Source organism: Pundamilia nyererei, unplaced genomic scaffold, assembly GCF_000239375.1.
Source record: "Pundamilia nyererei isolate P.nyererei 1_Seehausen unplaced genomic scaffold, PunNye1.0 scaffold00060, whole genome shotgun sequence".
NCBI classification, from domain to species: Eukaryota; Metazoa; Chordata; class Actinopteri; order Cichliformes; family Cichlidae; genus Pundamilia; species Pundamilia nyererei.
Window position 1 is genome coordinate 132,807 of NW_005187461.1, and position 23,851 is coordinate 156,657.

Sequence of the window (23,851 nt, forward strand, 5' to 3'; positions counted from 1 at the left end):
AGCTTCCAAAGGAGTGAAAAAAAGTCTGGATGATTGTCAAGACTTTGGGGAAATATTGTGTGGGCGGGTGTAAGACTAACACAGAGCATCATACAAACGGTCCACAGTGGTAGCGTGATGGTCTGGGGCTGCTCTCATGATCTGAAACATTTAAATGTGACAAATATCGAAAAAGAAATCAGAAAGGGGGCAAACGTGTGTAACATTAAAAGCTTGTGATTGTTTCGGGACACTAAAAATCCTCATTTTGCTCATTTGTCTGTCAGATGCGCGATGTTGTCGGTGCAGCTACAGCAAGTCAAACCTACTACCGCAGCTGCATGGACAGCACTATTAAATACATGTCCTCCTACCGCATCCCGAGAGACGTCCAGAACCGGGTCAAAACCTGGTATAACTATACCTGGCAATCACAAGGCATGCTGGGTGAGCAGGACGTGATATATTTGCATTCATCTTGCATTCATTTCAGTCACACCTGACCCTTTGCTTCTTCCTTTACCGTCCAGACGAGCAGGAGCTGCTGAATCAGCTGCCAGATAAAATGCGTCTGGACATAGCGATAGATGTCAGCTACTCCATTGTGAGCAAAGTCCCTCTTTTTCAGGTAGGAATTAGAAATACAAAATGTAGAACATACTGGTAGGCTTCACTTAATCTCCCTTTTTAAAATACTTTTATGCATCTGGAGAAGTGACGCCGAGGTTGTTTTATTTTGGCTCTCCCTCCTGACAGGGTTGTGACAGACAGATGATTTTCGACATGCTAAAAAGCCTGCGCTCTGTCGTCTATCTCCCGGGGGATTATGTCTGCAAAAAGGTACATGTGCTTATTTCTCCATGTTCTGGTGTATGAATCATGTCAAATATTTTCAGCTTGATGTTTTTTGCTTGATCTCTGTCTAATCACCTGGCTCGGGTATTTCACTTGTCTAAGGGCGAGGTGGGTCGGGAGATGTATATCATAAAGGCTGGAGAGGTGCAGGTGGTTGGAGGCCCAGATGGGAAGACTGTATTTGTCACTCTTAGAGCAGGATCAGTCTTTGGAGAAATCAGGTAAAGACGTGGCGCACAATTAAGAGTAAAAGTTTTCAAACAGAGTTCGTGTTTTCACACATGCAGACAAGCACAGAGCCAAAAACTGTGATGGTCACACTCCAAGGTCCCAGAACCATTTTATACATCAAATCAAACAGTTACACTTATAGAGAAATTCCTCTTTCCTGAAATGTAAAAATGCACCTTTCTTTTAAATAATGCTGTTTTTAACCACAGTGCTCTTTGTTTGGTAGCTTGCTTGCAGTCGGCGGTGGTAACAGGCGCACAGCCAATGTGATTGCTCATGGCTTTGCCAATCTATTCATCCTGGACAAAAAAGACCTGAATGAGATCCTGGTCCACTATCCAGAGTCCAAGAAACTGCTGCGCAAGAAAGCCAGGTTGAATATGAATAGAAATAATATTTGTCCTGTATCTGTACTGTATGATTTCCCCTCACTGCCAGCTCATCAAACGCTCCGGTGCTGTCGGCCACCCATCATCAGTTCAAGTAGCTATCAATCCAAAAGCACTTTAAAACACCCAGCACAGGACCAAAGTGCTGTACAGAAAATCAGTTAAAAACAAAAGAATAACAGAAAACAGCAAAAATTAATAAATATATACAACACATAATACATAAAAATTAAAACAGCCCTGTATTAAAAGAAAACAAGCAAGAAAACAACATCTTAGCTCAGAGAGATAAGATGGGGCAAGGCCATGGAGAGGTTTAAAAGAATTTTATTACAGTAATCCAGCCGACCGCTAACAGAGGCGTGGATCACTGTCTCAAAGTGCTGCTGTGAAAGAACTGGCTTTATGTTAGCCAGCTGCCTCAGCTGAAAGAAGCTCGATTTTACCACTGCCTTAATCTGACTGTCAGACTTCAGATCACAGTCCACTTTGACCCCCAGGTTTGTGACAGCTGGTTTAACACACTGGGCTGTGTGGAATCTGCCTTTTTTCTTTAGAGGGACATAGATCTGACAGTCATCAGCATACAAGTGGAAAGCAATGCTGTGCTTTCTCAGTACAGAACCAAGAGGAAGCAGATATAAAGAAAAGAGGAGGGGGCCTAGAACTGAGCCCTGTGGGACACCACACAAGAGGGGAGCGGAGGACGACACAGAAAGTTCGCCACTCCAGTGCTGTGCCCCTAATGCCCACCCAGTGCTCCAAAGGAGAGAGTAAAAGGATCCACTGTATCAAACGCAGCACAGTCCCAGCATCAGTAGCTAAAAATATGTCATTGAAAACCTTTAAAAGGGCTGATTCAGTGTTATGAAAGGGTTTAAAACCAGATTGGAAAACCGCTAAAACATTTTGCTTTCCCAAGAAGGTATGACTATGCAGGGCAGCTCGAGTTCCCCCTTTTTTCTGCTTACAGTTGTCGTTAGCCGGATTATCCTTGTCTCAAACACAGGAAGATGCTTAACAAAGGAAAGAAACCTGAACCTAAAGAAGAGGCTAAGGAACCCCCTCTGGTACCAGCAGCTCCTGTCAGGGCAGAGACGCCCAAACTGTTGAAAGCAGCTCTTGAGATGACGGAGAGATCGTCGGGACTTAAAGGCGCTTTGGCAAAAGTCAAAGAGAAGACGAACAAGTCCAGCATCTCCTTACAGGTAAACATGCTCAAACCCTGAGCTAACCCAGCAAATCATCTACTTTGAATAGAAGATTTATTTACTCTCCTCTTCCCTTCCCAGCCGTCCATCTCCTCCCCCCTCCCACCTCCATCCCCCGCCTCCAGCTTGGAACCTGACAGGGAAGTGGACACGCCATCACCCATGTCTGCCGGCTCTCCGACATTTCGCTCTGCTTCCCGGTGTCAGTACTCTGCGATGCCTCAGTCACCCTCTGAGTGCCACAGCGACACAGTCACGAAGGAGCCAATCAGTGATGATGAAGGAAACGGGAAGAGGAAAGAAAAAAAGTCGTGATTACTTTCTATTTATTTAAATGTATTTTCAATTGTATAGCGCCAAATCCCAATAGCTGCTGCCTCAAGGCGCTTTAGGGGAAAGACTCGATGATATTAGAGAGAAAACCTCAGTAATCAGATTCCCCCCCTATGAGCAAGAACTTGGCGACAGTGGGAAGGAAAAACTCCCCTTTAACAGGAAGAAACTCAGGGAGGGTCTCAATAGTTTGAATGATCGTTAAATAATAATATCTATAATTATAGCCTAATGCATTTAACACATTGTACTAGTTAAGTTTTATAGCTCATCTAATGTAACAGGAAACTGTCAGTCCCACGATTTCTGGCCCATTTTCATCGTCTGCACTGAGTTTATGTGAGTAAATTCATTGTAGCTACGATGAGTAAATTCTGCAGGATTGAACTTGTTGTCTTTCTGTGAAACAGGAAAGGAGAAAATGTTTTTGCTGTTGTTGTTTGCTGAATGTTCACGGATTCTTTTTGTAAACTTGAAAGATGCCTTACATGTCTGACTCTGTGTTGTGTTGGTGTAAGTTTTGTTTTGAACAAAGATACTGGGTAAGGTTGTAGCAACATCTCCTAACTTCAGCATATTTTACACATTGATACATGATACATGTGTAATTGTAAAGCAAACAGTTTATTACTATGTACTAAGAACCAGCCTACTGATGGAATTAACCTCACTACGGTCGATCTTTTTATGTTTTCTTTTGTTTTGTACAATAATGTAAATATATCTGTTTTTGTATTTATTTAGCTCTCACAGTTTAATTTTAAGTCACTGTGCTGGTTGTGTTGTCACAAGACTGCAATAACTGTAGAAATGCAAAATGCTTCACTTGTGCTGTAAATGCTTAATATAATCGCACAGCAGTACTTTTGTATAGATGTGCTAACTGTAGCCACAAAGCAGCGATCTGTACTGCCAGACCATAGAAAGGAATCATCGACAAAGGCCTGTTTTTTCGAGTAAATTTTATTGAAACAAATGAGTTTTCGTCATATTTTAGCATCTGTTCTTGTCTTTGACTTGTCATAAAGGTAAAAAGAGAAAAAGACCGAAACTAAACAGGAAGCAACAGGACGTGAAACCAGTTAGTTCTGGTGGTTGAAACACTAACCTCAGACCAGGATCTGGTTCTTGGTTCAAATCAAGAACAAATTTGACATTTTTACTTGCTGGTGTTTGTTCCAACATATTTTAACTTTACTGGTATTAAACTGGAGGTTTGTAGTATTTGTTGGGGGGGGGAGGGGCTTGAATGATAAATCTAGTTAATATCTTTGTTTTTATTTTATTTTCTGCAGGTCAATACGTGGGTTAATTAATTCTTAACAGCCAATCCCCACAGTAAAGTTGCGGTCTTCTCTCATACAGGGGACATTTTTCTGCATGAAGTCATTTTAAATGTTTTTGCAAGATTTTCCAAACGTTAACTTTCACTGCGGATGTTTAGTATTTTTGCGGCGTGTTATTGACCCACAGTTATATCTGTTCCATTTTTGCACAGATCATCACCTGCATTCATGTATATATCGATCCGCTTTGCACTTTTAAGTTTTCTTATGTTTTGCACTAAGTACCGAAGCAATACTGTTGTAGACCTGCTCAGCATTTGGCAACAAAAGCCTTTCTGATTGGGCTCTAACAGCTAACCGCTTCTTCTGGGCCGCACCATCGTCTGTGTGGGGTAAACGGAACACTTTCCACACATTTAGGTCAAAGCGTCAAAAACAAATCAGATCAAAGCTCGTCGGTACCAAGCGTGCTGGAAAAAACACAGCGCCCCGCCCCCTGACGTCATCAGCGCCTCCTCTGCGGTCAGCTGATCGCACCTGAAGGGACTGAGCGCGCACAGAGCCGAACGTAAAGGGGCTTTCAGGGGAACGACAGCAGGTAACGCAGCTTGTAATGAAAGGAAAGCTGTAATTATTAGTTCACGGGCGACACCGTTTCTCTGTGCTGTGGACGCATTAGCTTAAAGGCTAAACTTAGTTCACGATAGCTACTGTTTGGCTAGCTGAGTCACAGATGGTCTGGACGATGGGAGACAGCGACGGGGAGGACGCAGTGGACACTCCTGCGCTGCCCGTGGAGGTGAGTGCAATACAAACCCAGTGCTCGTGAGCTACAGTAACAGTGTTCTAATGGCAGTCAGCTACTGCGCATGACCTGCTGTACCTGTCGAGTGTGCTCTCGCTGGAGCTGATAAAATGCTCTCAGGTGAGCCTGGTTCGGATCGAGCTCTTCGCGGATGTTTAATCTAATCCAGCATTTCTGTCTCAATCTGCAGGTCGTAGTTTACATCCTGAGTTTTCTCCACGCTGCAGACAGGAAGGAAGCCTCGCTGGTCTGCCGTAGCTGGTACAGTGCCAGCCAGGACCCCCGCTTCCAGGTCACTCTCCCCAGACCACAACAGAGACGATGAATTGAAAGGTGGCTGCACATTTTAACTGTGTTTTTTTTCAAATTGCAGAGGAACGTCACCTTCCGCTTCCCGGCTTCGGCCTCGTCCCTGGAGCTCATCAGGGGTCTGGGCCGAAAGCCACGCTGCAGCCTGATAATCAGCCAGCTCGATGGCTTCAGCATCTCCAGATCGCTGCTGCTGGAGGTGCAGTACTCTGACGAATTAAACAGCTCCTGTCTGACACATATTAGGGGTACAGGTGGTTTTTTGTTGTGTTTAGTACCTAAAAATATCTCAGCATCCATTGCTCCTTCTGTGAAACTATATTCCTGACGTCATGTGATGACAAACCCACAAACAAGCAGTCATACGCTTCCTGGTAGGCTCACATAATTCACACACCTCCGGGCAATGGAAACTTTTTTACAGTGGATTTGTCTGGACTCTAGTCATCTTAGAAAAACACTAGCGTTGTTTTAACATTTTTATATAAATATATATCACAGCCTTATTATTTTAATTTCCTGTCACAAGGATAAACACGTGACAGGCCATAAATGAACGCCAAAGTTCAGAGCAGCTGTGGTCATTACTTAATAATTCATGCTTATCACAATCATGTGCGTCTGTGTGTGTGAACGTGTAAGCACCAAGTTCCCCACTAAACACACGCTGGATTATCACACGAAGATAAGGACCAAGTTTAGTCCACCTGTGTTGGTGTCAGGCCAGCGTGTGGATTTTAAGCTTTAGGTGATAATACATTTTTTTATGGCATGCAGATGTTATAATTGTTCTTGTTAATTCACATAAAAGTCTCATTTAGATTAAAATGCTTTTTGCCAAGACTGACGTGGCCAACAGGGCAGCAGTGAGCCCACCCTGTTTCCCACTGACTGAAACAGCAGCTGTACCTTTGCCAACCTTCCTGTTTTGTGTTGCTTCCTCCTCAGGTGGGCCTTTGCCTGGGCCCTAAACTGGAGAGCCTGGCCCTGCCTGGAAGCAGCATAACAGAGGCTTCCCTGCTGGCCCTGCTCCCTCGGCTTTCCTCCCTCCGCAGGTTGGACCTCAGAGGTCTGGACAGCCTCTTCATGTCTGGAGCATTCCTCTCCAGGGAGGAGCACAGACAGCAGGTGGGTGGAGACGGGCAATAAACAATCTGAACAATTCAAACGAGAAATTTAAAAAAAATCATAATCTGCTTCCAGGTGCGGTCAGCACTGTGTGGTCTGGAAGAGCTGGACCTGTCTGACCTCCGTTACCTGTCTGACCTCACCTTCAACCGGCTGACCGGATGCACGCCGCGTCTCCGTCGGCTCTCGCTGGCTGGCTGCCATATTGCTTTTGAGTTTGACCCGTATCGAGGGTGCCCGGTGGGGGCCGTCGAGGACTCTTCAGCTCTGCTGTCGCTTAGGAACTTGAGGAGGTTGTTGATGGAGCAGAAATCCACCCTCGTAGCTCTGGACCTCAGCAGGACATCCATCACCCCTGAGTCGCTGCGCACTGTTGCACAGGTCGGGATGTTGGCACAGCACAAGTTTCAGCATCACTAAGAATACTTCCACTGAGAGCTGTAATTCTGTGTTGCAGGTTCAGGGTTTGTTTTTAGAGGAGCTGATCCTGCACGGCTGTAAGGAGCTGACCAACTACTCGGTGGAAGTTCTGGTGAAGCACCAGCCAAGCCTCCTCAAACTGGACATCAGCGGCTGCACGGAGCTGACCAGCAGGTCTGTGGAGGCCATAGCGCGAGGTCTGAGGTCACTGACGCACCTCTCATTGTCGCAGGACTGGAGGATCACAGAAAAAGGTTCCCCCCGTGCACGTTCTTGTGTATTTAACTGAAATTGTCACCCAGTGTGATCATTTTTATATTTGATATTATCTTTGGAGTGACCGTAATCACGATGATGGAACAAACTAAAAGCAGCTTTAAGGGGAAAACAAACGAAATAATCAGCATTTTTGTATTTGAATAGAACTGCAAGTTTATGATGCTCGGTTATTAGTTTCACGCTCGCAGCTCATCGCACTGCCTCCATGTGATTAACATCGTGTTACCAACAGGCCTGTCGGACCTGCTGTTGTTGCCCTCCCTGCGCTCTCTGGACCTGTCCGAGTGTCTGCACATCAATGGAACAGAGATGGTGAAAGGCTTGAAGGGATCCAATGCTGCCAGACGACAGCTAGAGACGCTCAACCTCAGGAGCTGCACCTACATCAGGGTCGGTCATTGTCCGCGTCGCTTCGTTCGGTTTAAACCAGACGGAAAAATCTTAGCTTCCTGCCTTTCTTTTAGGATCCTGCAGTTTTCTTTCTCGCCCAGCTGCTCGGGGACACTCTCTGCGAGCTTGACCTGACGTCCTGCAGTAATGTGACTGACCTGTCCGTGTGCGCCGTCGCCACCTACCTGCAGAAGCTGGTGGTGCTGCGGCTCGGCTGGTGTAAAGAAGTGACAGACTGGGGTCTGCTGGGAATGGTGCAAAGAGCCAAATGTGAGCCTGACGAGGAGACGGTGAGAATCACAGCTTTGTGTCTGTTCTGCTCTAAGCACGTGTGGTTGTTATAATAATTCGCTCTAACAGGGAGACAAGGGGCCCAGGTTCACCCGGACTTTTGGCAACATGGGCTTCTTCAAGCCTCCTCGCTTGCCTTTCGAGGAGCGACCCAAGCTAGTGACTCCGAATGACCTGGAGCAGTTCAGACAGCAGGCTGGAGCTTCTCTTTTAGCTCTCAGCAGGCTGCAGGAACTGGACCTCTCTGCCTGCTCCAAACTGACGGACAGCAGCATCACTCAGGTAGGAGGAGGACGGGCAGCAGAAGGTTCCAGTCTGGAATGCAAAATATTTGAAAAGCTCTGTTCTCCTCTCTCAGGTGATGCGTTTCCCAGATCTCCACCATCTGTCTCTCTCCATGCTGCCGGAGATCACAGACGACAGCTTGGTGTCGACGGCGCGTCACTGCCGCAGTCTCACTAGTCTCGTGCTCAGCCACTGCCCAGGTATCAGCGACCGCGGCGTGGCGCAGGCTGCGCCCTACCTCCCCAGACTGCAACATCTCTACCTCTCCTGCTGTAATAACATCACCGATAGGTGATTAGCACACACGCCTCGCAAGTAGCTGCAGCTCATCGGAAAGCCATCAAATTCTTACGCTGTTTGCACTCTAAACCCCGCAGATCCCTGCTCCTCCTGGTGCAGCACTGCAAACGTCTGAGGACGCTCGACATCTCCAGGTGCAACAACATCTCCGTAGCAGCAGTGGACTTCCTCCAGACACAGCTGCCCTTCCTGGAGAATCTCCACTACAAGTTCATAGGTGGGGCTGATCTTAGCCTAAGCCTCTGACAGGCTGAGTGAACATCCTGAGAGGCTGCTGGGACTTGAAAAAGAAGAAAACCTGCTGACTATAGTCTGCTCTCAGCTGAGCTTTTGGCACATGTCAATATTTTGTGCAAGGACCTAATTATGTCATCTCTCGAGTAAATATCTGCTCCTGTGTGGAGTAGGAATCACCAGTTTGGACCAAAGGTTATTTTTAAAGATTTCAAAGGAAGGCGAAGACGGCAACACACGAGCACCACAGGAGGAAGAAAGTAGTCAGCATTTCATGTATTTACTGTTCGAAAAACTTTATATTTAAATTCTTTGAGGTGCTTTTAAATGAATTACTGTCACAGACGTAGATTGTTGTAGACCGATGCCAGCGACGCTCCATTTCCTTGTTTTAATGCTGGCAGTCTTTGCGTGTTTGCTCAGTGATGTTGTTAAGAGCAGGATGTAGGATGGGACACTTTGATGCTGCTAAAGCTGTGGAGTGAAAACGTTTCCCCAACTTCATCTTTTAGATTAAAACAAAGTAAATCAGGGTTTTAATCATAGAGTGTCACATGTTCTTGGAAAGGGAGCATCATGCCAAAACTAGCGAGTTTCATTTCCACTCCAGCCCACTGTGGACGCTGTTGTAGCACTGAGACAGAGGGAGTACTCATCATGGACCAAAGTGTGCAAAGGTGTCTTTTATAAATAAACCAAAGTTTGGCTTTTTGCTGTATAAATCAAATGTTTTTATTCATGTGAATTAAATCAAAGCACATGATCAACGTGGACATTATCCCAGAGGTCAGTGTGTCAGTGTGGAGCAGCTGTGCTGAAACGAAATCAGTCAGTTCCCCAGTAGCTCCTCCAGGTGGCGCCACTGAGTGCTCACATTACAAAACCAGCCGTGGACAAAAAGCATCAGTTTTAAAGTTACAATGAAATTTGATCCAAAAAGCCAGAAGTCATCCAACGCATGTGGTACCGTGTGATTGTGACAGAGGGACGTGTGCCTGTTTGCAACAACGATTCAAAATCATTTGATGCATCTCTGCTCCAGAGCTGCTGAGATCCACATGAAGACGAGTGCCTGCAGGTGCATGAAGCTGCGTAACACTGAACACCTGCTGTATGTCTGATGTGCTGGAGAATAAACGACGTACCGTGTTGTAGTTAATGCCCTCTTTAAAAACTCACACACATTTAGAGAATTCAAAAATATAAAATGATTGTAAAACAAGTGTAAAGTACCATTACTTGAGTGGTTATATTAAAAAGTATTGAATTACATTTTGCTCGGTACCTGTGTGAAGGTTTGAGTGCAGGGAGGAGCAGACGTGCGTCACACAAACATTGTTCCTGCTTCACTCGTTTCACTTGGATGTTTAAAATAAGAAAACTCAAGCGTCAAAGTTATAAATCTGCGATTAAGATGACAAGCGCGTGCACGCGCAGCTCCGCCCACACCAACGTCTCGTTTCACACATATTTACACAGCCACGCGCTCATTGTTCCGTCTGGCTGAAGTCGTAGCAGAAGTTGAAGTTGCTCGGAGGTTTGGGAACGACCGGAGCGTTGTCGGGTATGGGAACGTTCTCCAGATCTAGGAGGCGGAGCTTAATCTCCATAGACAGGAGGATCTCCAGCTCACTCCGCATCGATTCGCTGCTCATCTCCCGGCCGAGGAGCACGCTCAGTCCGTCCGTCCACAGGCAGAACTGAAGACGTAGTGGAAGCTGGTTAGATTTTGTTTCTTCACCGTATATCACAAAGAAACTGAAGGAGGTAACGGAGCAGCGTTTAGACTCACGTCGGTTCTGGACGGGGCGATGAAGTTCAGGCTGTACTCCTCTACGTCGTACGTGATGCTGAATGCCAGATCGAGGACCTCCTACAGAGAAAGCTCAGTGAGACATTCCCCGTCCACACTTGTTATCAATCATCACCAGTAACAAGAATCATTGTTAAACAGAAAGAAGCTCGAGAGCATCAGAGACATCCCAGTGTGCTTGGTGAGGACTTCACGCTGGAGAGACCACATCTCTCACCTGGCCTGGGAACGCCTCAGCGTGACCCCAGATACCCTGAGTGAGGGAGGTCCTTCTGTGCCCATCGATGGACCTGCATCTTATTTCCTTAAGCCATGTTTAGTTTCTCTCCATATTTCTCCCTTGACTGTCCACACCACCTACAGCGGGAGGTGATCACCACGGTACTGAGAAGGTGAAACAGCTGACCTTATTCTGTTTGCCTTTGTTCTCCTTCATGTGAGGACAGTCTTTACCCGTCAGCAAGCCTTTGATATCTGCGACTGGAACTGAAGCGTCAAAACACACATATGGTTAACATACTTCAGACAATAAAAACCATCTGTCGGAGTCATATTACTTCCTTCTTCTGTTTTGAATAACAAAGAGTCGTCAGTGCCAAGCGGTAGCTGCAGGTGGCCCCGCCCCTCCCTGAGGAGTCTTCCTGTTAAAAGGAAGTTTTTCCTTCCCACTGTCACCAAAAAAGACTGTTGGGTTTTCCTCTGCATGCATTACTGTGGGGTCTACCTTACAATATAAAGCACCTCGAGGCGACTGTTGCTGTGTAAATAAAACTGAATTGATCAGCGGCTCAACACACCTGCACTGTTCTGCACTTTGTATCAGGGTTTGTTGGGCACTGATGCTTGATGATTATTAAGATTAATCAATGAGCATAATAAACTGGAATTCCACACATGACAGTTTCTCACAATTTCATTTTAACGGATAAACCTAAGCATGAATATGGCTCGAGCCATTTGGTGTAGAAAAACTGAACTCACTCTTCTCCTGCAGTGTTTCTATTGGTGGATTTTCCGTGTCTTCCTCCACATCGCCGTAGTGAAGCATTTTGTGATTGGGCGACAAGCGACAGTACCACAGTTTATCTGAAGAGACAAAGACGCGGGTTAGCCTGACGCGCTCAGTCTGCCGTTCGCTGCACGCGAGCCTGTGAGCGCTCTCACCCTGTCTGCGTCGGCTGCTGATCTTCCTGAACATCGTGCCCTGACACAGCCTGTTGAGTCTCTGCTGCCGGATCAACTCGAGCAGCTCCGGCTTCAGCCGCTCTTTGAGTTCACTGGAAAGAAAAGCAGCAAAGAGCTATAAAATTATTCTGAAAACGTCACAAGCAGTTTTCTCGTTGTTCTAAGACATAAATCGTCACTATTGCCCAGATGACATTTATTCAAATCTAATCAAAAATCAAGCAGCAGAACTGTTACACCGAGTGTTTAGTGACAAACACCAGTATGACCTGCTGGTTGCTCCATACGGGTGGAAACTATTTGGAGTCGTCAGCAGAACAGCTGATCGGACAGTTTAACAAAAAACAAACTCCGTTTTTATTGAATCGTTTCCAGAATGTGGGGTCAACACACGGGACGCTCAGCCGAACTGTGTGTGGATCACAAACACACTGAACCTGAGCTCGTTTATTTCAAGCTTCTATTCTGTTACAAATCTGATCTTTGCATGACTGAAGCAGTACAGACGGCGTGTAAATGACCTTTAAATTTGGTAAATATTTTCACGTTTGTTTGAAAGGTACTTCGGTTTTATTTTGAAATCCAGGCTTTTATTTTGAAACAGGAAACTGGCGCAAAACCGTTAAAGGGCTTGTTAGTAAGGTTTCTTTTAGGATATGGTAAATAGTGTGCCTTAAAGTGAAAAATATGTACGTTTCCTTTGCCAATTAGTACCTGGCTGACAGTGGCACAAGGTTTGTTAATGTTTCCTTTAACGGAATAAGTTACGTGCAACCAACATGTCGTTTAATAGAGTTTGTGTTGTTAACCTTGACCTTTATGTGTAGCTGTAAGTTAGTGAGGTGATACAATGAATTGAATGATGTAAATTTGATGCATATGCTATATGTGAGCAGGGGAAATGTGTTTCCTTTAATGTTATGGTATAAATATTGCTGGCTTTGTTTTGCTCCTAGCTCTTACGGTGTCTTCACTGAATGTTTCAATAAAACCATTTCCAATAAAACCTCTGAAGCATCAGTATAAGAGACCATCATTCAGCCAGGGATGCTACACGGCGGGAACTGCAGACCTCGACATTTCTGTGACATGCAGAAAGTAAATGAGTTCAACTGTAAAAGGCAAGAAGTCAATCTGGGAAGCAGTGGGCGCTCATCTGATCCGATGAATGCTGGCAGCTTTTAAACAACCTATCCGTTTATCACACCGCGGTGGGCCTCGGCTCGCCTGCAGTACAGATGGATTTACCATGTGTGCCCACTCGAACGTGACTGTACAACACTCATCCATAACCAGTAGACCTGGCTCCTGCCTACAGATAGACAGACATCTGTTTATACAGACTATAGGACAGTTGGTGCACATGGCAACTCCTTTAACACAGACCGGTACGCAGCACGTAAACCTGCTGATGCTCACAGCACAGGCGGAGCCAGAGTCTCTTCCTGGTGCAGTCGTTCCGTCTGCCGCAGTTTGAGGATCTCGCTGTAGTTCAGAGCGTTAACTTTGTTCTTGAAGAGCTCCAAGGAGGTCGGCTTACTCGACAGAGTCCTGGTGATCTGCTCCCTCACCACCTGCATCACCTGAGGACAGATATGGGAGCACAGACATGCTGTTGGTGTGATAGGGATTGGTGTTTCACGGCTTGGCTTTGACATAACCAGGGCATGTCAGCCTGCCTATTTAACACGTTTGTGCACAATGGTTGAACATTATGTGGGCAAAAGAAGACTCAGAGCCGCTCAGTCATCAGTGCGATATCCTCTCCACGCACGCGCTCACACGGTGGCCTTGCTTGCATTTGTCAAACGGTGCCATCATAACGTCCTTGACCTTAATGTGACTAAGACTAAGGAGTTAATCACTGGTTACAGGAAAGATGGCGGTAAACCGAAGGCCAGAATCACACACAGTGAGACTCCAAGTTGTGTAAATATTTGGGAACGCTCGACTCGCAGCTTAAATCTGATAAAAACACGAGAAACTGCGGTTAAACGAAGACAACAAAGAATTTATTTTTGCAGAAGCTGAAAGTTTTCAGTGTTTCTAAGAATATTTGATAGAATTTTTATCACTCTGTTATTGCAACACGTTCTGTATGCGCTGCTTTGATGAGCAGGATGTGAGTAACAGGGACAGCGTTAGCAGTATCCCCGAGCTCGAGTCTCGCGCACCCTCGAGACAAAAACTGCTCCTCAAATTCTTTCACGTTCTTCTATTAAGCTGCTGAATGTTAAAGGTGAAGAATAATAGTTTGTTCTTGTCCCGTCTCTTATTGTCCACAGCTCACCTGTCGGTCGTGTGGGGTTCAGGGGGTTGAGGTTAGGAGCAAACCCCTCGAGCTCTCGGTTTCTGCTTGCAGAATAAAATGTTCATGCATCAGGAGTTGGTGAGGGTGGTCTCCACCCAGCAGCTGCTTTAATGGTCTGTCTTGATACATACACTGGTAAGGTCGTCGTCTTTGTGTGGGAAACGGTTCGTGCTGCTCGATGACAGACTGACTGGTTTCTATCGTTACCTGTAAAGTGTTTCTTTAGTTCAATTTTTACTTTATTCTTTGTTTTTATTGAGATGGTGGTCAGACTGAATTGCCCAGCGTTTTCTGAAGCTCCGTGCTTCAGTCTGTGTTTCTACTCGTTAAAGTGACGCTCACACAGAGACGGGAGGTGACCCTCAGCGCTCAGGGCAGTGACATACGTGTTAAATCTATGGTTCCTTCAGTCGTAAAAGTGGAAAATCTATATAAAAATCAATAGTGTTAAAAGACCGAGCCAACTCTGCGCCGCTGCGGTCACACCCCCTCATGAACGCAGCTGACCTAGATCATTCCTGTTCACGCCCAATTTGATTGACTGCAAACAATCAGCGTCTAAAGTGTCGATAAGCCTCGACTCATTCTCAAAGCTCAGAGTAATCGCTCGGTCTCACAAATGTCCTCGAAGAATGTGAAACGTGACCAAAGTGTTTGTGACTGCAGACGACAGCGAAGCCGTTTTTGTCCCGCAGCAGTGGAAACGCAATCTGTGAAATCCAGACCGTCGTACAGAACACGAAACGGTTTCACAGCGCGGCTCCCCGCTCACGTCCTCAGAGCCAAAATAAACTCATCGTCCAGCAGCAATCACATGACACGGTCTGCGCTCCCACCACTGTACATCTGTTTACCACTCATCTGTACACATCTGTACGTAACTGTTCCCACCTTCTATGCTGCCCTTATCTGTATGCAATCTGCTCCTATTGCTCTTCTGATTAGATGCAAACTGCATTTCATTGCCGTGTGTTTATACACGTGTAACGACAATAAATCTAATCGACACATCGTAACGATTTATTAACAGCTTCTAGTGTCACACATTGAAAACAAACAAAAAACCTTTTAGCCTTTGATGTATGAATCACTTCTGTACTACAATACTTCATATTGGCCTCTGTGTTACCAGTTAGTTAAAAACTACTCTCTTACCTCCATTCTTCCTCCTCAACAGACGATTATTTTAAAACCCTGGCTTCAATTTTCACCCTCGGTCAGTCACAGAAACGTGACGGGGATGACGCGGAGTCAGAGTGAGATCACCTATGACAGCAGAGGCCTTTGAGTGTTTGGTAAACAGACACCCCGGTGCTCACATGCACACGCCCAGCCGGGTCCGGCCCCTCTGTCGTTTAGCTCAGTGGGCCAATAGGAGCGACGGCAGCTGTCTCTCTGTTTGGCAGCGTGTTCGCGGACGCTAAGTGTGCGTATGTGTGTTAGCGGAGGACGGCTGTTCAGATCATAACACAGCTGGACTGAGGAGATTTCTTAATGTTGGAGGCGCACATGCAACTAAAACCTAAATAAGCGACATCGCCGTCACAGCCTCAGCTTTCCTTCTTCTTTGCTGCTCCCTTCGAACCTTTTCCTTCTCTCCCTCTCACATCGTTTCCAGAGGTTTTACGTTCCCCTCTGTTGTCGTGTCATTACTGCCGATGCCCTGGGTGCTTTGTTTTCCTCGTTTCCTTCTCCCTCCGTTTCTGCCGTTCGCCGCGGTTCTCTTTGTCCACCTAATGCTGCTTTGTCCTTGCCTCAAAGCACCCTGGGAGGTTGGACACGAGCAGAAACAAAAGGCCAGTCTGCTGGTCTGGCACACAGGACACTGGCCTGCACCGGAGAGGTCAAAAGGTCACAGAGTTCTATGAGCACTGTGTGGATGAAGGATTGTTGAGTTCTCAGTATTTCTCCCAGATGAGAGCGCTCTGCCGCCAGCTCGGCTTAAACCACAAAGCTAACTGTGCGTGTGGGGGCGGGGCGGGGAAGGAGAACCAATCCAACCCACCAAAATACAAACTTAGACAAATGTACAATTAAAATTGAATTTAAAGCATTCTGCTTTAAATTTCAGTCTCTGTGCTTCATTTTTACTATATCAGCATTTTTATTTACTTGTGTCGCAGTTCATTAAGATAACTGAGTGGAAACACCCTGTGAGGTGTGATCAAAACAGTCCACCAGTGGGCCTTAATGGATTCAAGGTCTCCCATTCAACCCATGCAAGGTCACCCACATGACCACAGGGATTAAAGTGCAGCTATTCTCAGATCATTCCCCGGAAGTCCAGTTCTGACCACCTGCAGTCTGCGGCTTCTCCACGGACCTTAAATTACATTTTACTGCACACTGGCCTCAATTTTAATTTGGCGGGTCATCTCTAGCTTTGACCACAATTTTCTGCAGCGGTTCGAATAAGAAACATCAACTGAGGGGCAAGAATTTGCATTTTTCCACAGCATGTCTTTATCCTGTCTTCCTTCTCTCACCCCAACCAATCACAGCAGATGGCCCCGCCCCTCCCTGAGCCTGGTTCTGCTGGAGGTTTCTTCCTGTTAAAAGGGAGTTTTTCCTTCCCACTGTCGCCAAAGTGTTTGCTCATAGGGGGTCATATGATTGTTGGGTTTGTCAGTCTGAAAATATTGTCTGACATTAAACCGTCCGTGGCACAAAAAAGGTCGGGCGTCTACGATGCAAAGCGCCTTGAGGAGACTGTTGCTGTATAAATAAAATTGGATTGAATTTTTGAACTCTGATTTCAACTCCCGTTTATTCAGAGTGCAACTGATTTGTATTGTTCGGCAGAAATGGGATTAACTGTGGAGCAGTCTATTCACCACATTTGTTCTACTTCCTGAACAAAAGCTCACCAGAAGAGATCCAGCATAGCTTGCACAAATACCCGTGGTGGGGGGGACTACTGACCTCTGTCTGCCTGACTATATTTAAATAAGGTAACGTTCTTTGATTCTTGAACTTTCTGATGACACCTTGTACTACCCTTGAACTTCCTGAGCCAGCGGTTCCCTCTCTGACTCCTCCGGTCTGCACGATGAAGCATCCTTGGGTTGGACACTGAAGCACAGTTTCCTCCGATGCATCCACGAGTGCACGATTGCTAAACACATCACTCGTATGCATGTATGACTGTGTGCTATGAATATAATAAAGTGTTTTGTTCCCGACCACACACATGCATCTAGCATATATAACATGAAGAGCTGTGTTTTCGTTCCAACTCATGGTGCTATTGTGTAAAACGACGAATGTCACATAGAAGAATTTACAAAAAGCCACCGTTCACTTCAGTTTGGTCACCGGCTCGATTCCACTCATTGTTTTCTGATTTATGGAAGCGTTTTTGTGGTTGGGTGTACCGCAAATGACTCCAAGTACTCCGTGGGAAAGTGAGACTGACTGTCACTGCATTTAGCAAACATCCCACATGTGGTCGTGGACGGTTTGGATCTGACGTACCCCACGTCACCGGGTCACACACTGCCACAGCCAACGACCAGAGCAAACTCTCCCGTCTATGTGAGAACTGCCCGGTGTACGAGGACTGAGTTCCTTCTAGCAAAGCGAGCGCCTCTGCTGCTGTACCTTGTCAAAGTCTTCCTGTGTGGCTCTCATCTCTTTCCAGGTCTTGTTGAGCAGCTGAATGCAGACGCAGAAAAGCTCCTCCATCAGCCGGTCCTGACTGAAGAAGATGGGGTGGTAGTCGGACCCCGTCTCCGAGGCTGTGAACAGACAAAATTAATTAGAGCTCGAACAAGAGCGAGCAGAGATCGCAGCGCGTAAGAGATCAGACTGACGTGGCTCTCCGATCCGAAGGATTTCACACAGAATGAGCGTGAGCTGGATGCTGCTCCTGGCAAAGGGACACTCGTGTTTGTCCTCTCGACTGCTGTTCTCCAAGACAAACTGACGACAGAGACAGAACGGAAACTAAGCTGAGCGTTTATTATGCAGTCACCTGATTTTTGAGCTCACGTAACAAACGCAGCCGCTTGTACTCGATCATTTTTTCATTTAACATGCAGCAGCAGAGGTTTTCTATGTCTAACTAAACTGCAGATAAGTCATGCTCACCCTGCTGTAGGCGTCGGGATAACGTGTGGCAAAGTAATACATGGTGTCCAAAGCTAAGAGACCAGGAGGCGTTCGTGACAAGTCCTGACCGGGGTTGCTATTATTCTGAAAGGAAGGAAGACAAAGTGTCACATACAAACGAGAGAAAAGCTGGCAGACAAACAGTTACCGTGCACGATCTCACGCTTACAGAAAAGCCCAGCTTCCTGAACTCTTTAGCACAGAGCGAACGCCGTCGTTCGTGACTCAGACTGTTCTCGCTTTCTGTCTCGAAGGCTGCCTGCCTCAGACCGTGAAGGATGTCTCTTTGTTCCTGAGGTGAAAGCAGGCAGACACACAGTGGGCTGTTAGAATCTTTACGTTTCTGAGCGCGACAGAACATTAGAAACGGTATTTTATTCATAAGATTTCAGGATTATAAATGTCAAAACATAAATGTGCAGCCGACCGGGCGTGGCTTTAACATGTCTGTGAAGGTCATCGTAGTCTAAGGAGCTCGGAAAGAAAGGCGTCTGGACGTGGGCCTTACTCTTACACCTGAAGAAGCTTCTCGGATGAAACGTCTTCAAGGAAACCTAAAGTCCGGACGCATTTCTTTCCGAGCTCCCTGAAACCTGACCCGCTGTGTTGCGGCTCACCTGGCTGCAACAGTCCAGAGGTGTCCTCATGCGGGGCTCCTGGAGATTCAAGGTAACCGACTGTAGGACATAGAGGTAGTGGGCCATCTCGTCTTGGACTGAACCAGAACTGTGGATTATATTCTGCCAGAGACACACATTTGACATGAATACATTTTATATTTCATCATTATTAAAAGAATTTGTGAAACGTGATCGTACACGTGAAGATAATTCACCTTATATATGTACTGACGGACATTCTTCTTAGTCAGGAAATCAAACATATCCTGTAAAACAAGAAGAGCGCGTGTGTCACTGGACTGCAGAGACCTGCTTCTACCACCGGGTGGCGATATAGTGTCGACAGGCAGCGTAGGGCAGGAGGATCAGCCTGAGGGACTTTGACCTCTGTGACGAAATCGCTGCTTGCTGGTACGTGCATCTCTGACTCAACCGCGTTTTTGTTCGCAACTATTTTGCTGATAAGAAGGGTGGGTTTGTTGACCTGATGTAAAAGTGAGGAAGTAACAAAGAGAGCCTGAGAGAAAAGAGCCGAATGAAGGAAGCGTTTGTGCACATGGAGAGAGGAGCAGAGGCGCAGAAAGACTCGACTGTCTGCAGACGGTGCCTGTGGGATTCTGACACGCATGAACAGCAACTGTCCTTCACCCCGAGGCACATGTGCAGCTACAGTCTCCTCAGATTATGAGATAAAAACAAAGAGAATGAAATTATTCCAGGAACAAGTGCAGCTCCGTTCTGCTGTGGCCCAGAACTACAGCCACCTTTCACCTGAGGGACGCCTACATCAGCTACACTAACACATACTTTCAGCCCACAGACTCACAAGGTCACATATTCACACAAAGCATCAAGTTTAAATGTTTTTGATCCTTAAAAGCTGTCACTAGGACACATGTATGAGTATCAGTGAAGAAGCACCTGAATCTGACATCCTGCGATAGAAAAGCCAAACTTTTAAGGTTACTGCTGATGAACAGTGTGCACGGTGCTGCCTGGAGGCAAACACCGAGGACGAACTGCGAGCCAAACTAAAACACCTGATCATCTGCGCGCTTTGAAGTTTTACTAGTGTGGAAAAGAGGAAGTGCATGAAAGGTTTGAAAGTAGCAGAGGCACCTTTCGGTCCAAGTCTCCGGCTGTTTGCAGCAGGGCCATGAGTAAGGCCATGGCTTTGGTTTGTATCTGCTGATTTGTCCTGAAAAAGGTTAGAGACACACAAAAACATTATTTTTACAGCTTTGCAGCCACATGGAAATGCGTGCATGCTCCTTTGACAGATTTCAGTTCTCGTATCGCTACACTCGTGCAGTAAAAACTGGACAGTTTACATATTTAAAACTTCCTGTTACAGAAACAATGCTGTGACCTCGTTGCATTACTCGAACGCGTTTCACGTGACACTATATCTTTGTGCCAGATTAAGCGAAAGCAAATGATGCTGATTAATGATTTTGAACTTTAAGATGCAACAGACACCAAGCGAGTGTGACTTGTTGCGTGATAAACTACTTACACCTGCAGGTGAGCAATGAGCCTCTCCATGGTGATTTCCTGTTTGACCTGCAGGAAAAGGCTGTGGCTGCTGAGCACCATGCTCTCCAGGATGTCCAAGCACACCTGCTGTATCGAGGCGTCCGTCGACTTGGCGTTCACAAAGCCGGCGATCTGAGGGAGAAACGTGAGCTTCAGAAAATCAAACTCAAAAAACGCGCGAGAGGCGTGCGGAGAGCAGCGGGGACCTTTTTGATGAAGACAGAAGAGAGGTTCTCCCATGAAACGATCCCATGATCCATCAGCTCCATGAACCCCGTCAGCGTGTGCGTCATGATCACATTACTCCTGAATGACACAGTAAAAAGAGGCAAGCATGAGACATTCACACGGACACGATCAGTGATGCCGTTGGTGCTTTAAAGTCAGTAACAGTAAAGCGTTGCATCGAACTCAGCCAATCGTGTTGCTGCTACCATCACAGAAAAGAGCTTCAATGAATCAGTCGGTGATATCTGACGAGGATACTAACTCATTAGAGTCTTCTACAATCTTGACCAATAAGAGGTGTCCGTCTCGGCTGATGAACTCCTGAGCAAAGGTCACGTCTGTTGAAACGCTCGCCAGTTCCTTCAGCGAATCGCAGCGCACGCCTGCGTCTGAGCTCTGGATACCCTTGAACAAATCCTCCGCGCAGCGGCCCTGAGTTCATCCACGCCAACGAAACACACACAGAGAAACACACGGGCTCAGAAAAGTCATCCATCGAGCTCTGATGCGACAGTTTAGACTTCTGGAGCTCTAGCTGGTCAGCACGTAGCAGAACGTAGCCTCTCGCTGTGTTAGAGGGAGAAGAAGGTGAAACAGGCTGCAGACTCACCGGTGCCTTGGTCAGACGCAGGATGCAGCCGTTCTTAATGTCCAGACGATTCTACGACGCACAAACAAGCAGGCAGACACGGAGAAAAGGTTTAAGGAGAACACCAACAATAATCTGTGTCTATCAGAGGACTGCACATCCAGGCACAGAGGCTCAAGACGTCAACGAGAAGCTCATTCCTCACATTATCAAAGAATGACTCATCCTGCATATGTACTGTTTATTTACCAAAGGCCAAACAGACCAACGTTAAAACGGGGTTAGCGGGCCGTCTGGGGCTCGGGCTGCTGTTTGCACCGTGACCCTGTTTGGCTTTTAAGTCTAGAGCAGAACATTAAGACTGAATGCACGTGAACACAGATGTGACAAAATATTTCAGCCCAAATTTACACCTCATCTCCAATAAAGCGTCTCAGTCCCTGTTCGTCGTGCCACTTACAAATGAGCCGTGCAGCTTTGCTGCAGCCAAGAGCTTCTGCTGTTCTTCTTCTTAACATTTATTAAGCACAAAGTAAAATCTTTGCAATCGAGTCTGTGTTTTGTGAGGCTGCCACTGGCCTGTGCAGACAGGATGAACCCAGCACGTTAGCGGTTTTTGGTGGTCGGAGAAACAGAGCTCAGAGAAAACCAACGGGCCCTGCCTGGGCTCCAACCCACCGACCACCTGACTGCTGATAATATTAACATGCACATTTCTGAAGTCTGCCACTAAAAGCAGGAAATAATCAGCACCATTATTAGACCGCCTCTGTTCCACAGACTCCTCAAGAAGCCAACCTTAAACTGAAACATGTGTGTTTAACTACGTGATCACTGCAAAAGCCTGAAGCTTACCATCCCTACGCTAACTGTAAAGGAGCTGCAGAAGCCTCGTCTGCATTTTTCCTGATGGGACGATAGTCTTATCTCAGAGCAGGAAAGCTTCAGCAGCAACCTTTCGAGAGGAATCTGAGTGAAGCTGCTTCTCGCTTTAGCTTCTGTTTTTCCTGTTTCACGCTCGTCTTTGATGACTGAGCTCCAGGGAGACGCTCGTAAACGCAGGCGAAGTGCTGACAAAGTAGTGATTCACTGATCTAGTGGCAGAGATAGATGCTTATCTCGTAACCATGGAAACATCTGGAAGGCTGACTCGGGTCTGGTACTTGACGTTTTTGCAGAAACCTGAGCCAACGACAGACGTTTTTGTGTTGACTGTTGCCGACTGACCGATTCGGTGATGTACATCTGCACTCCGTCAGCATACTGCAGGGCGTAGTTCTCGGACCCGGGGAGATTCCATCTACACACACACACACACCAGTGTGACCAATGAAGCACGATGATGTCAAGCAAAACAACCTCCAACCTCCATCGCAGACTTACCCGTCGCACACCTCCTTTATCACAGCAGACAGAGGTTTTTTCTGCAGAGACACAACAAAACAGCACTTAGTCACACATGCATGCAGACGCAGCATAAAAGACACACACCTGCTGCACAACTACTATGTTTCTCTGTCAGGGAGCCGAATTCATGCTTCAGTAATGACATGCTGTTATGGGATCGCGGTTCCACAACTATTCCCGCTGGCTGGAAACCTTGTTTGCTGGGCAGAGGAAAGCTCGCCGACACTCTGTGAACAATGTTGCCCTCGGTGCCCAGAGTCCTCTCTGTACGGAAATAAAAGCCAGACTACTTCCATGTCTGCCTCTCAGCTATCCTGCTATTAGTGGTCAGCCCTGTGGTTACCCTGTCAAAATGTCTTCAGGTTCTGTGGTTGACCCGGTGGACGGTCTGTCATTAGTGGCAGCAAAGAGGGTCAACGAATCAGATGCGTCTGCTGGAAACGCTCGGGCCAATGGGAAGTTTTCCTGGCGAGGTAGAATTGGTCGCGATTTAAAACGAAACTATTTTGTGTCAAGAAAGGCCCAAAGTAACACTCCTGAATAACTTATTGTGACGGTTCCTCTAAGAATAATCCCGATGAGATTATCAGCTGTTCAAATAGTGGGTGAAAGGCGCTGGCTGGGAACCTGGTTAAGCCGACGCTAGTGTGCAACTCGGAGACCTCACAGCCGGCCCTGCTGTACACTCTAGACTTAACTGTCTTGCGCAAGGAAACAACTTCCCCCAAGTTTCTGGGAAACGTATGGAAAACTTCCCCACAATCACAGAAAGCCATCACTGCTATGAAACACTTTTTACTTTAGCTTTCACACTTTATGGCTCATATCAACACAAACCCCAGAACGAGTAACAAGTGTATTAATAACAACACGTTCACGTGAAAGAGTCACTCCCGAGGCACGAGCAAGCAAGAGACAGACCGCAGAGTCCGGTCATGTGAGTCGCCAACAAGAGCGACTGAAAGGAAGCTGAAAACTCACATCGGTGCACGTTCACTGTGCAAATTTGAAGTGAAGGCAGACGCAGGGAGAAAGTGAGCTGCAGCTCTTTCCACAGCATCACTGAGAAACGCATGAAAGGGGCGTGACTTCTGTGATATTATATCAACATGTGCTTCATGAAGTTTGTGTAGGATGCAGCAGGAAGTGGGAACATTTGAGTTTAACTGTTAGTCTTACATCACGTTTACAGTCGGGAGCCGAGTGTTATTCTGACAGCTAGTTTAAACATGTCATGTTATAGCAGCTGTTTCAAACCACAGCGGTAAGGAAGTGGGGATCATCACCATCGACACACACACACGCACGCACGCACGCACGCACGCAC

General features: G+C 46.6%; 3 protein-coding genes across 7 annotated transcripts in view; 2 read left to right on the forward strand and 1 right to left on the reverse strand.

Moving 5' to 3' along the window:
• The window catches only part of LOC102206288 (cyclic nucleotide-gated cation channel beta-1), a 21,559-nt gene extending 18,470 nt beyond the window's left edge, over nt 1–3,089 (forward strand). For all 4 annotated transcript variants that reach the window (XM_005734726.1, XM_005734728.1, XM_005734729.1 and 1 more), the window contains 7 exons: nt 267–426; nt 510–607; nt 736–819; nt 937–1,055; nt 1,292–1,438; nt 2,464–2,662; nt 2,747–3,089. In XM_005734726.1, coding sequence (XP_005734783.1) covers nt 267–426; nt 510–607; nt 736–819; nt 937–1,055; nt 1,292–1,438; nt 2,464–2,662; nt 2,747–2,980 — 1,041 coding nt within the window. In that variant the 3' untranslated portion in view covers nt 2,981–3,089. The remainder of the gene's footprint in view (nt 1–266; nt 427–509; nt 608–735; nt 820–936; nt 1,056–1,291; nt 1,439–2,463; nt 2,663–2,746) is intronic.
• A 1,670-nt stretch (nt 3,090–4,759) lies between these two features.
• On the forward strand, nt 4,760–9,437 carry fbxl9 (F-box and leucine rich repeat protein). The gene is made up of 11 exons (XM_005734734.2): nt 4,760–5,083; nt 5,280–5,381; nt 5,463–5,597; nt 6,347–6,526; nt 6,602–6,907; nt 6,984–7,200; nt 7,458–7,615; nt 7,690–7,905; nt 7,976–8,188; nt 8,265–8,482; nt 8,569–9,437. The coding sequence occupies exons 1-11, from the start codon at nt 5,018–5,020 to the stop codon at nt 8,735–8,737; spliced, it is 1,980 nt and encodes a 659-aa protein (XP_005734791.1). The 5' UTR covers nt 4,760–5,017; the 3' UTR covers nt 8,738–9,437.
• The window catches only part of elmo3 (engulfment and cell motility 3), a 19,917-nt gene continuing 5,498 nt past the window's right edge, over nt 9,433–23,851 (reverse strand). For both annotated transcript variants that reach the window (XM_005734731.1, XM_005734730.1), the window contains exons 3-21: nt 22,501–22,541; nt 22,345–22,417; nt 21,139–21,189; nt 20,791–20,960; nt 20,507–20,606; nt 20,281–20,432; nt 19,884–19,962; nt 18,980–19,030; nt 18,762–18,884; nt 18,314–18,436; nt 18,124–18,228; nt 17,847–17,955; nt 17,635–17,771; nt 13,143–13,306; nt 11,703–11,815; nt 11,520–11,624; nt 10,945–11,024; nt 10,518–10,598; nt 9,433–10,425 (exon numbers count right to left, since the gene is read on the reverse strand). In XM_005734731.1, coding sequence (XP_005734788.1) covers nt 10,213–10,425; nt 10,518–10,598; nt 10,945–11,024; nt 11,520–11,624; nt 11,703–11,815; nt 13,143–13,306; nt 17,635–17,771; nt 17,847–17,955; nt 18,124–18,228; nt 18,314–18,436; nt 18,762–18,884; nt 18,980–19,030; nt 19,884–19,962; nt 20,281–20,432; nt 20,507–20,606; nt 20,791–20,960; nt 21,139–21,189; nt 22,345–22,417; nt 22,501–22,541 — 2,070 coding nt within the window. In that variant the 3' untranslated portion in view covers nt 9,433–10,212. The remainder of the gene's footprint in view (nt 10,426–10,517; nt 10,599–10,944; nt 11,025–11,519; nt 11,625–11,702; nt 11,816–13,142; nt 13,307–17,634; nt 17,772–17,846; nt 17,956–18,123; nt 18,229–18,313; nt 18,437–18,761; nt 18,885–18,979; nt 19,031–19,883; nt 19,963–20,280; nt 20,433–20,506; nt 20,607–20,790; nt 20,961–21,138; nt 21,190–22,344; nt 22,418–22,500; nt 22,542–23,851) is intronic.

Bases quoted from the DNA above. Each gene is read 5' to 3' on its own strand.
- fbxl9 (XM_005734734.2), top strand. From the start codon at position 5,018: ATGGTCTGGACGATGGGAGACAGCGACGGGGAGGACGCAGTGGACACT. The intron at 5,382-5,462 runs GTCACTCTCCCC...TTCAAATTGCAG, and splicing joins GCCAGGACCCCCGCTTCCAG to AGGAACGTCACCTTCCGCTT. The intron at 6,527-6,601 runs GTGGGTGGAGAC...ATCTGCTTCCAG, and splicing joins GGGAGGAGCACAGACAGCAG to GTGCGGTCAGCACTGTGTGG.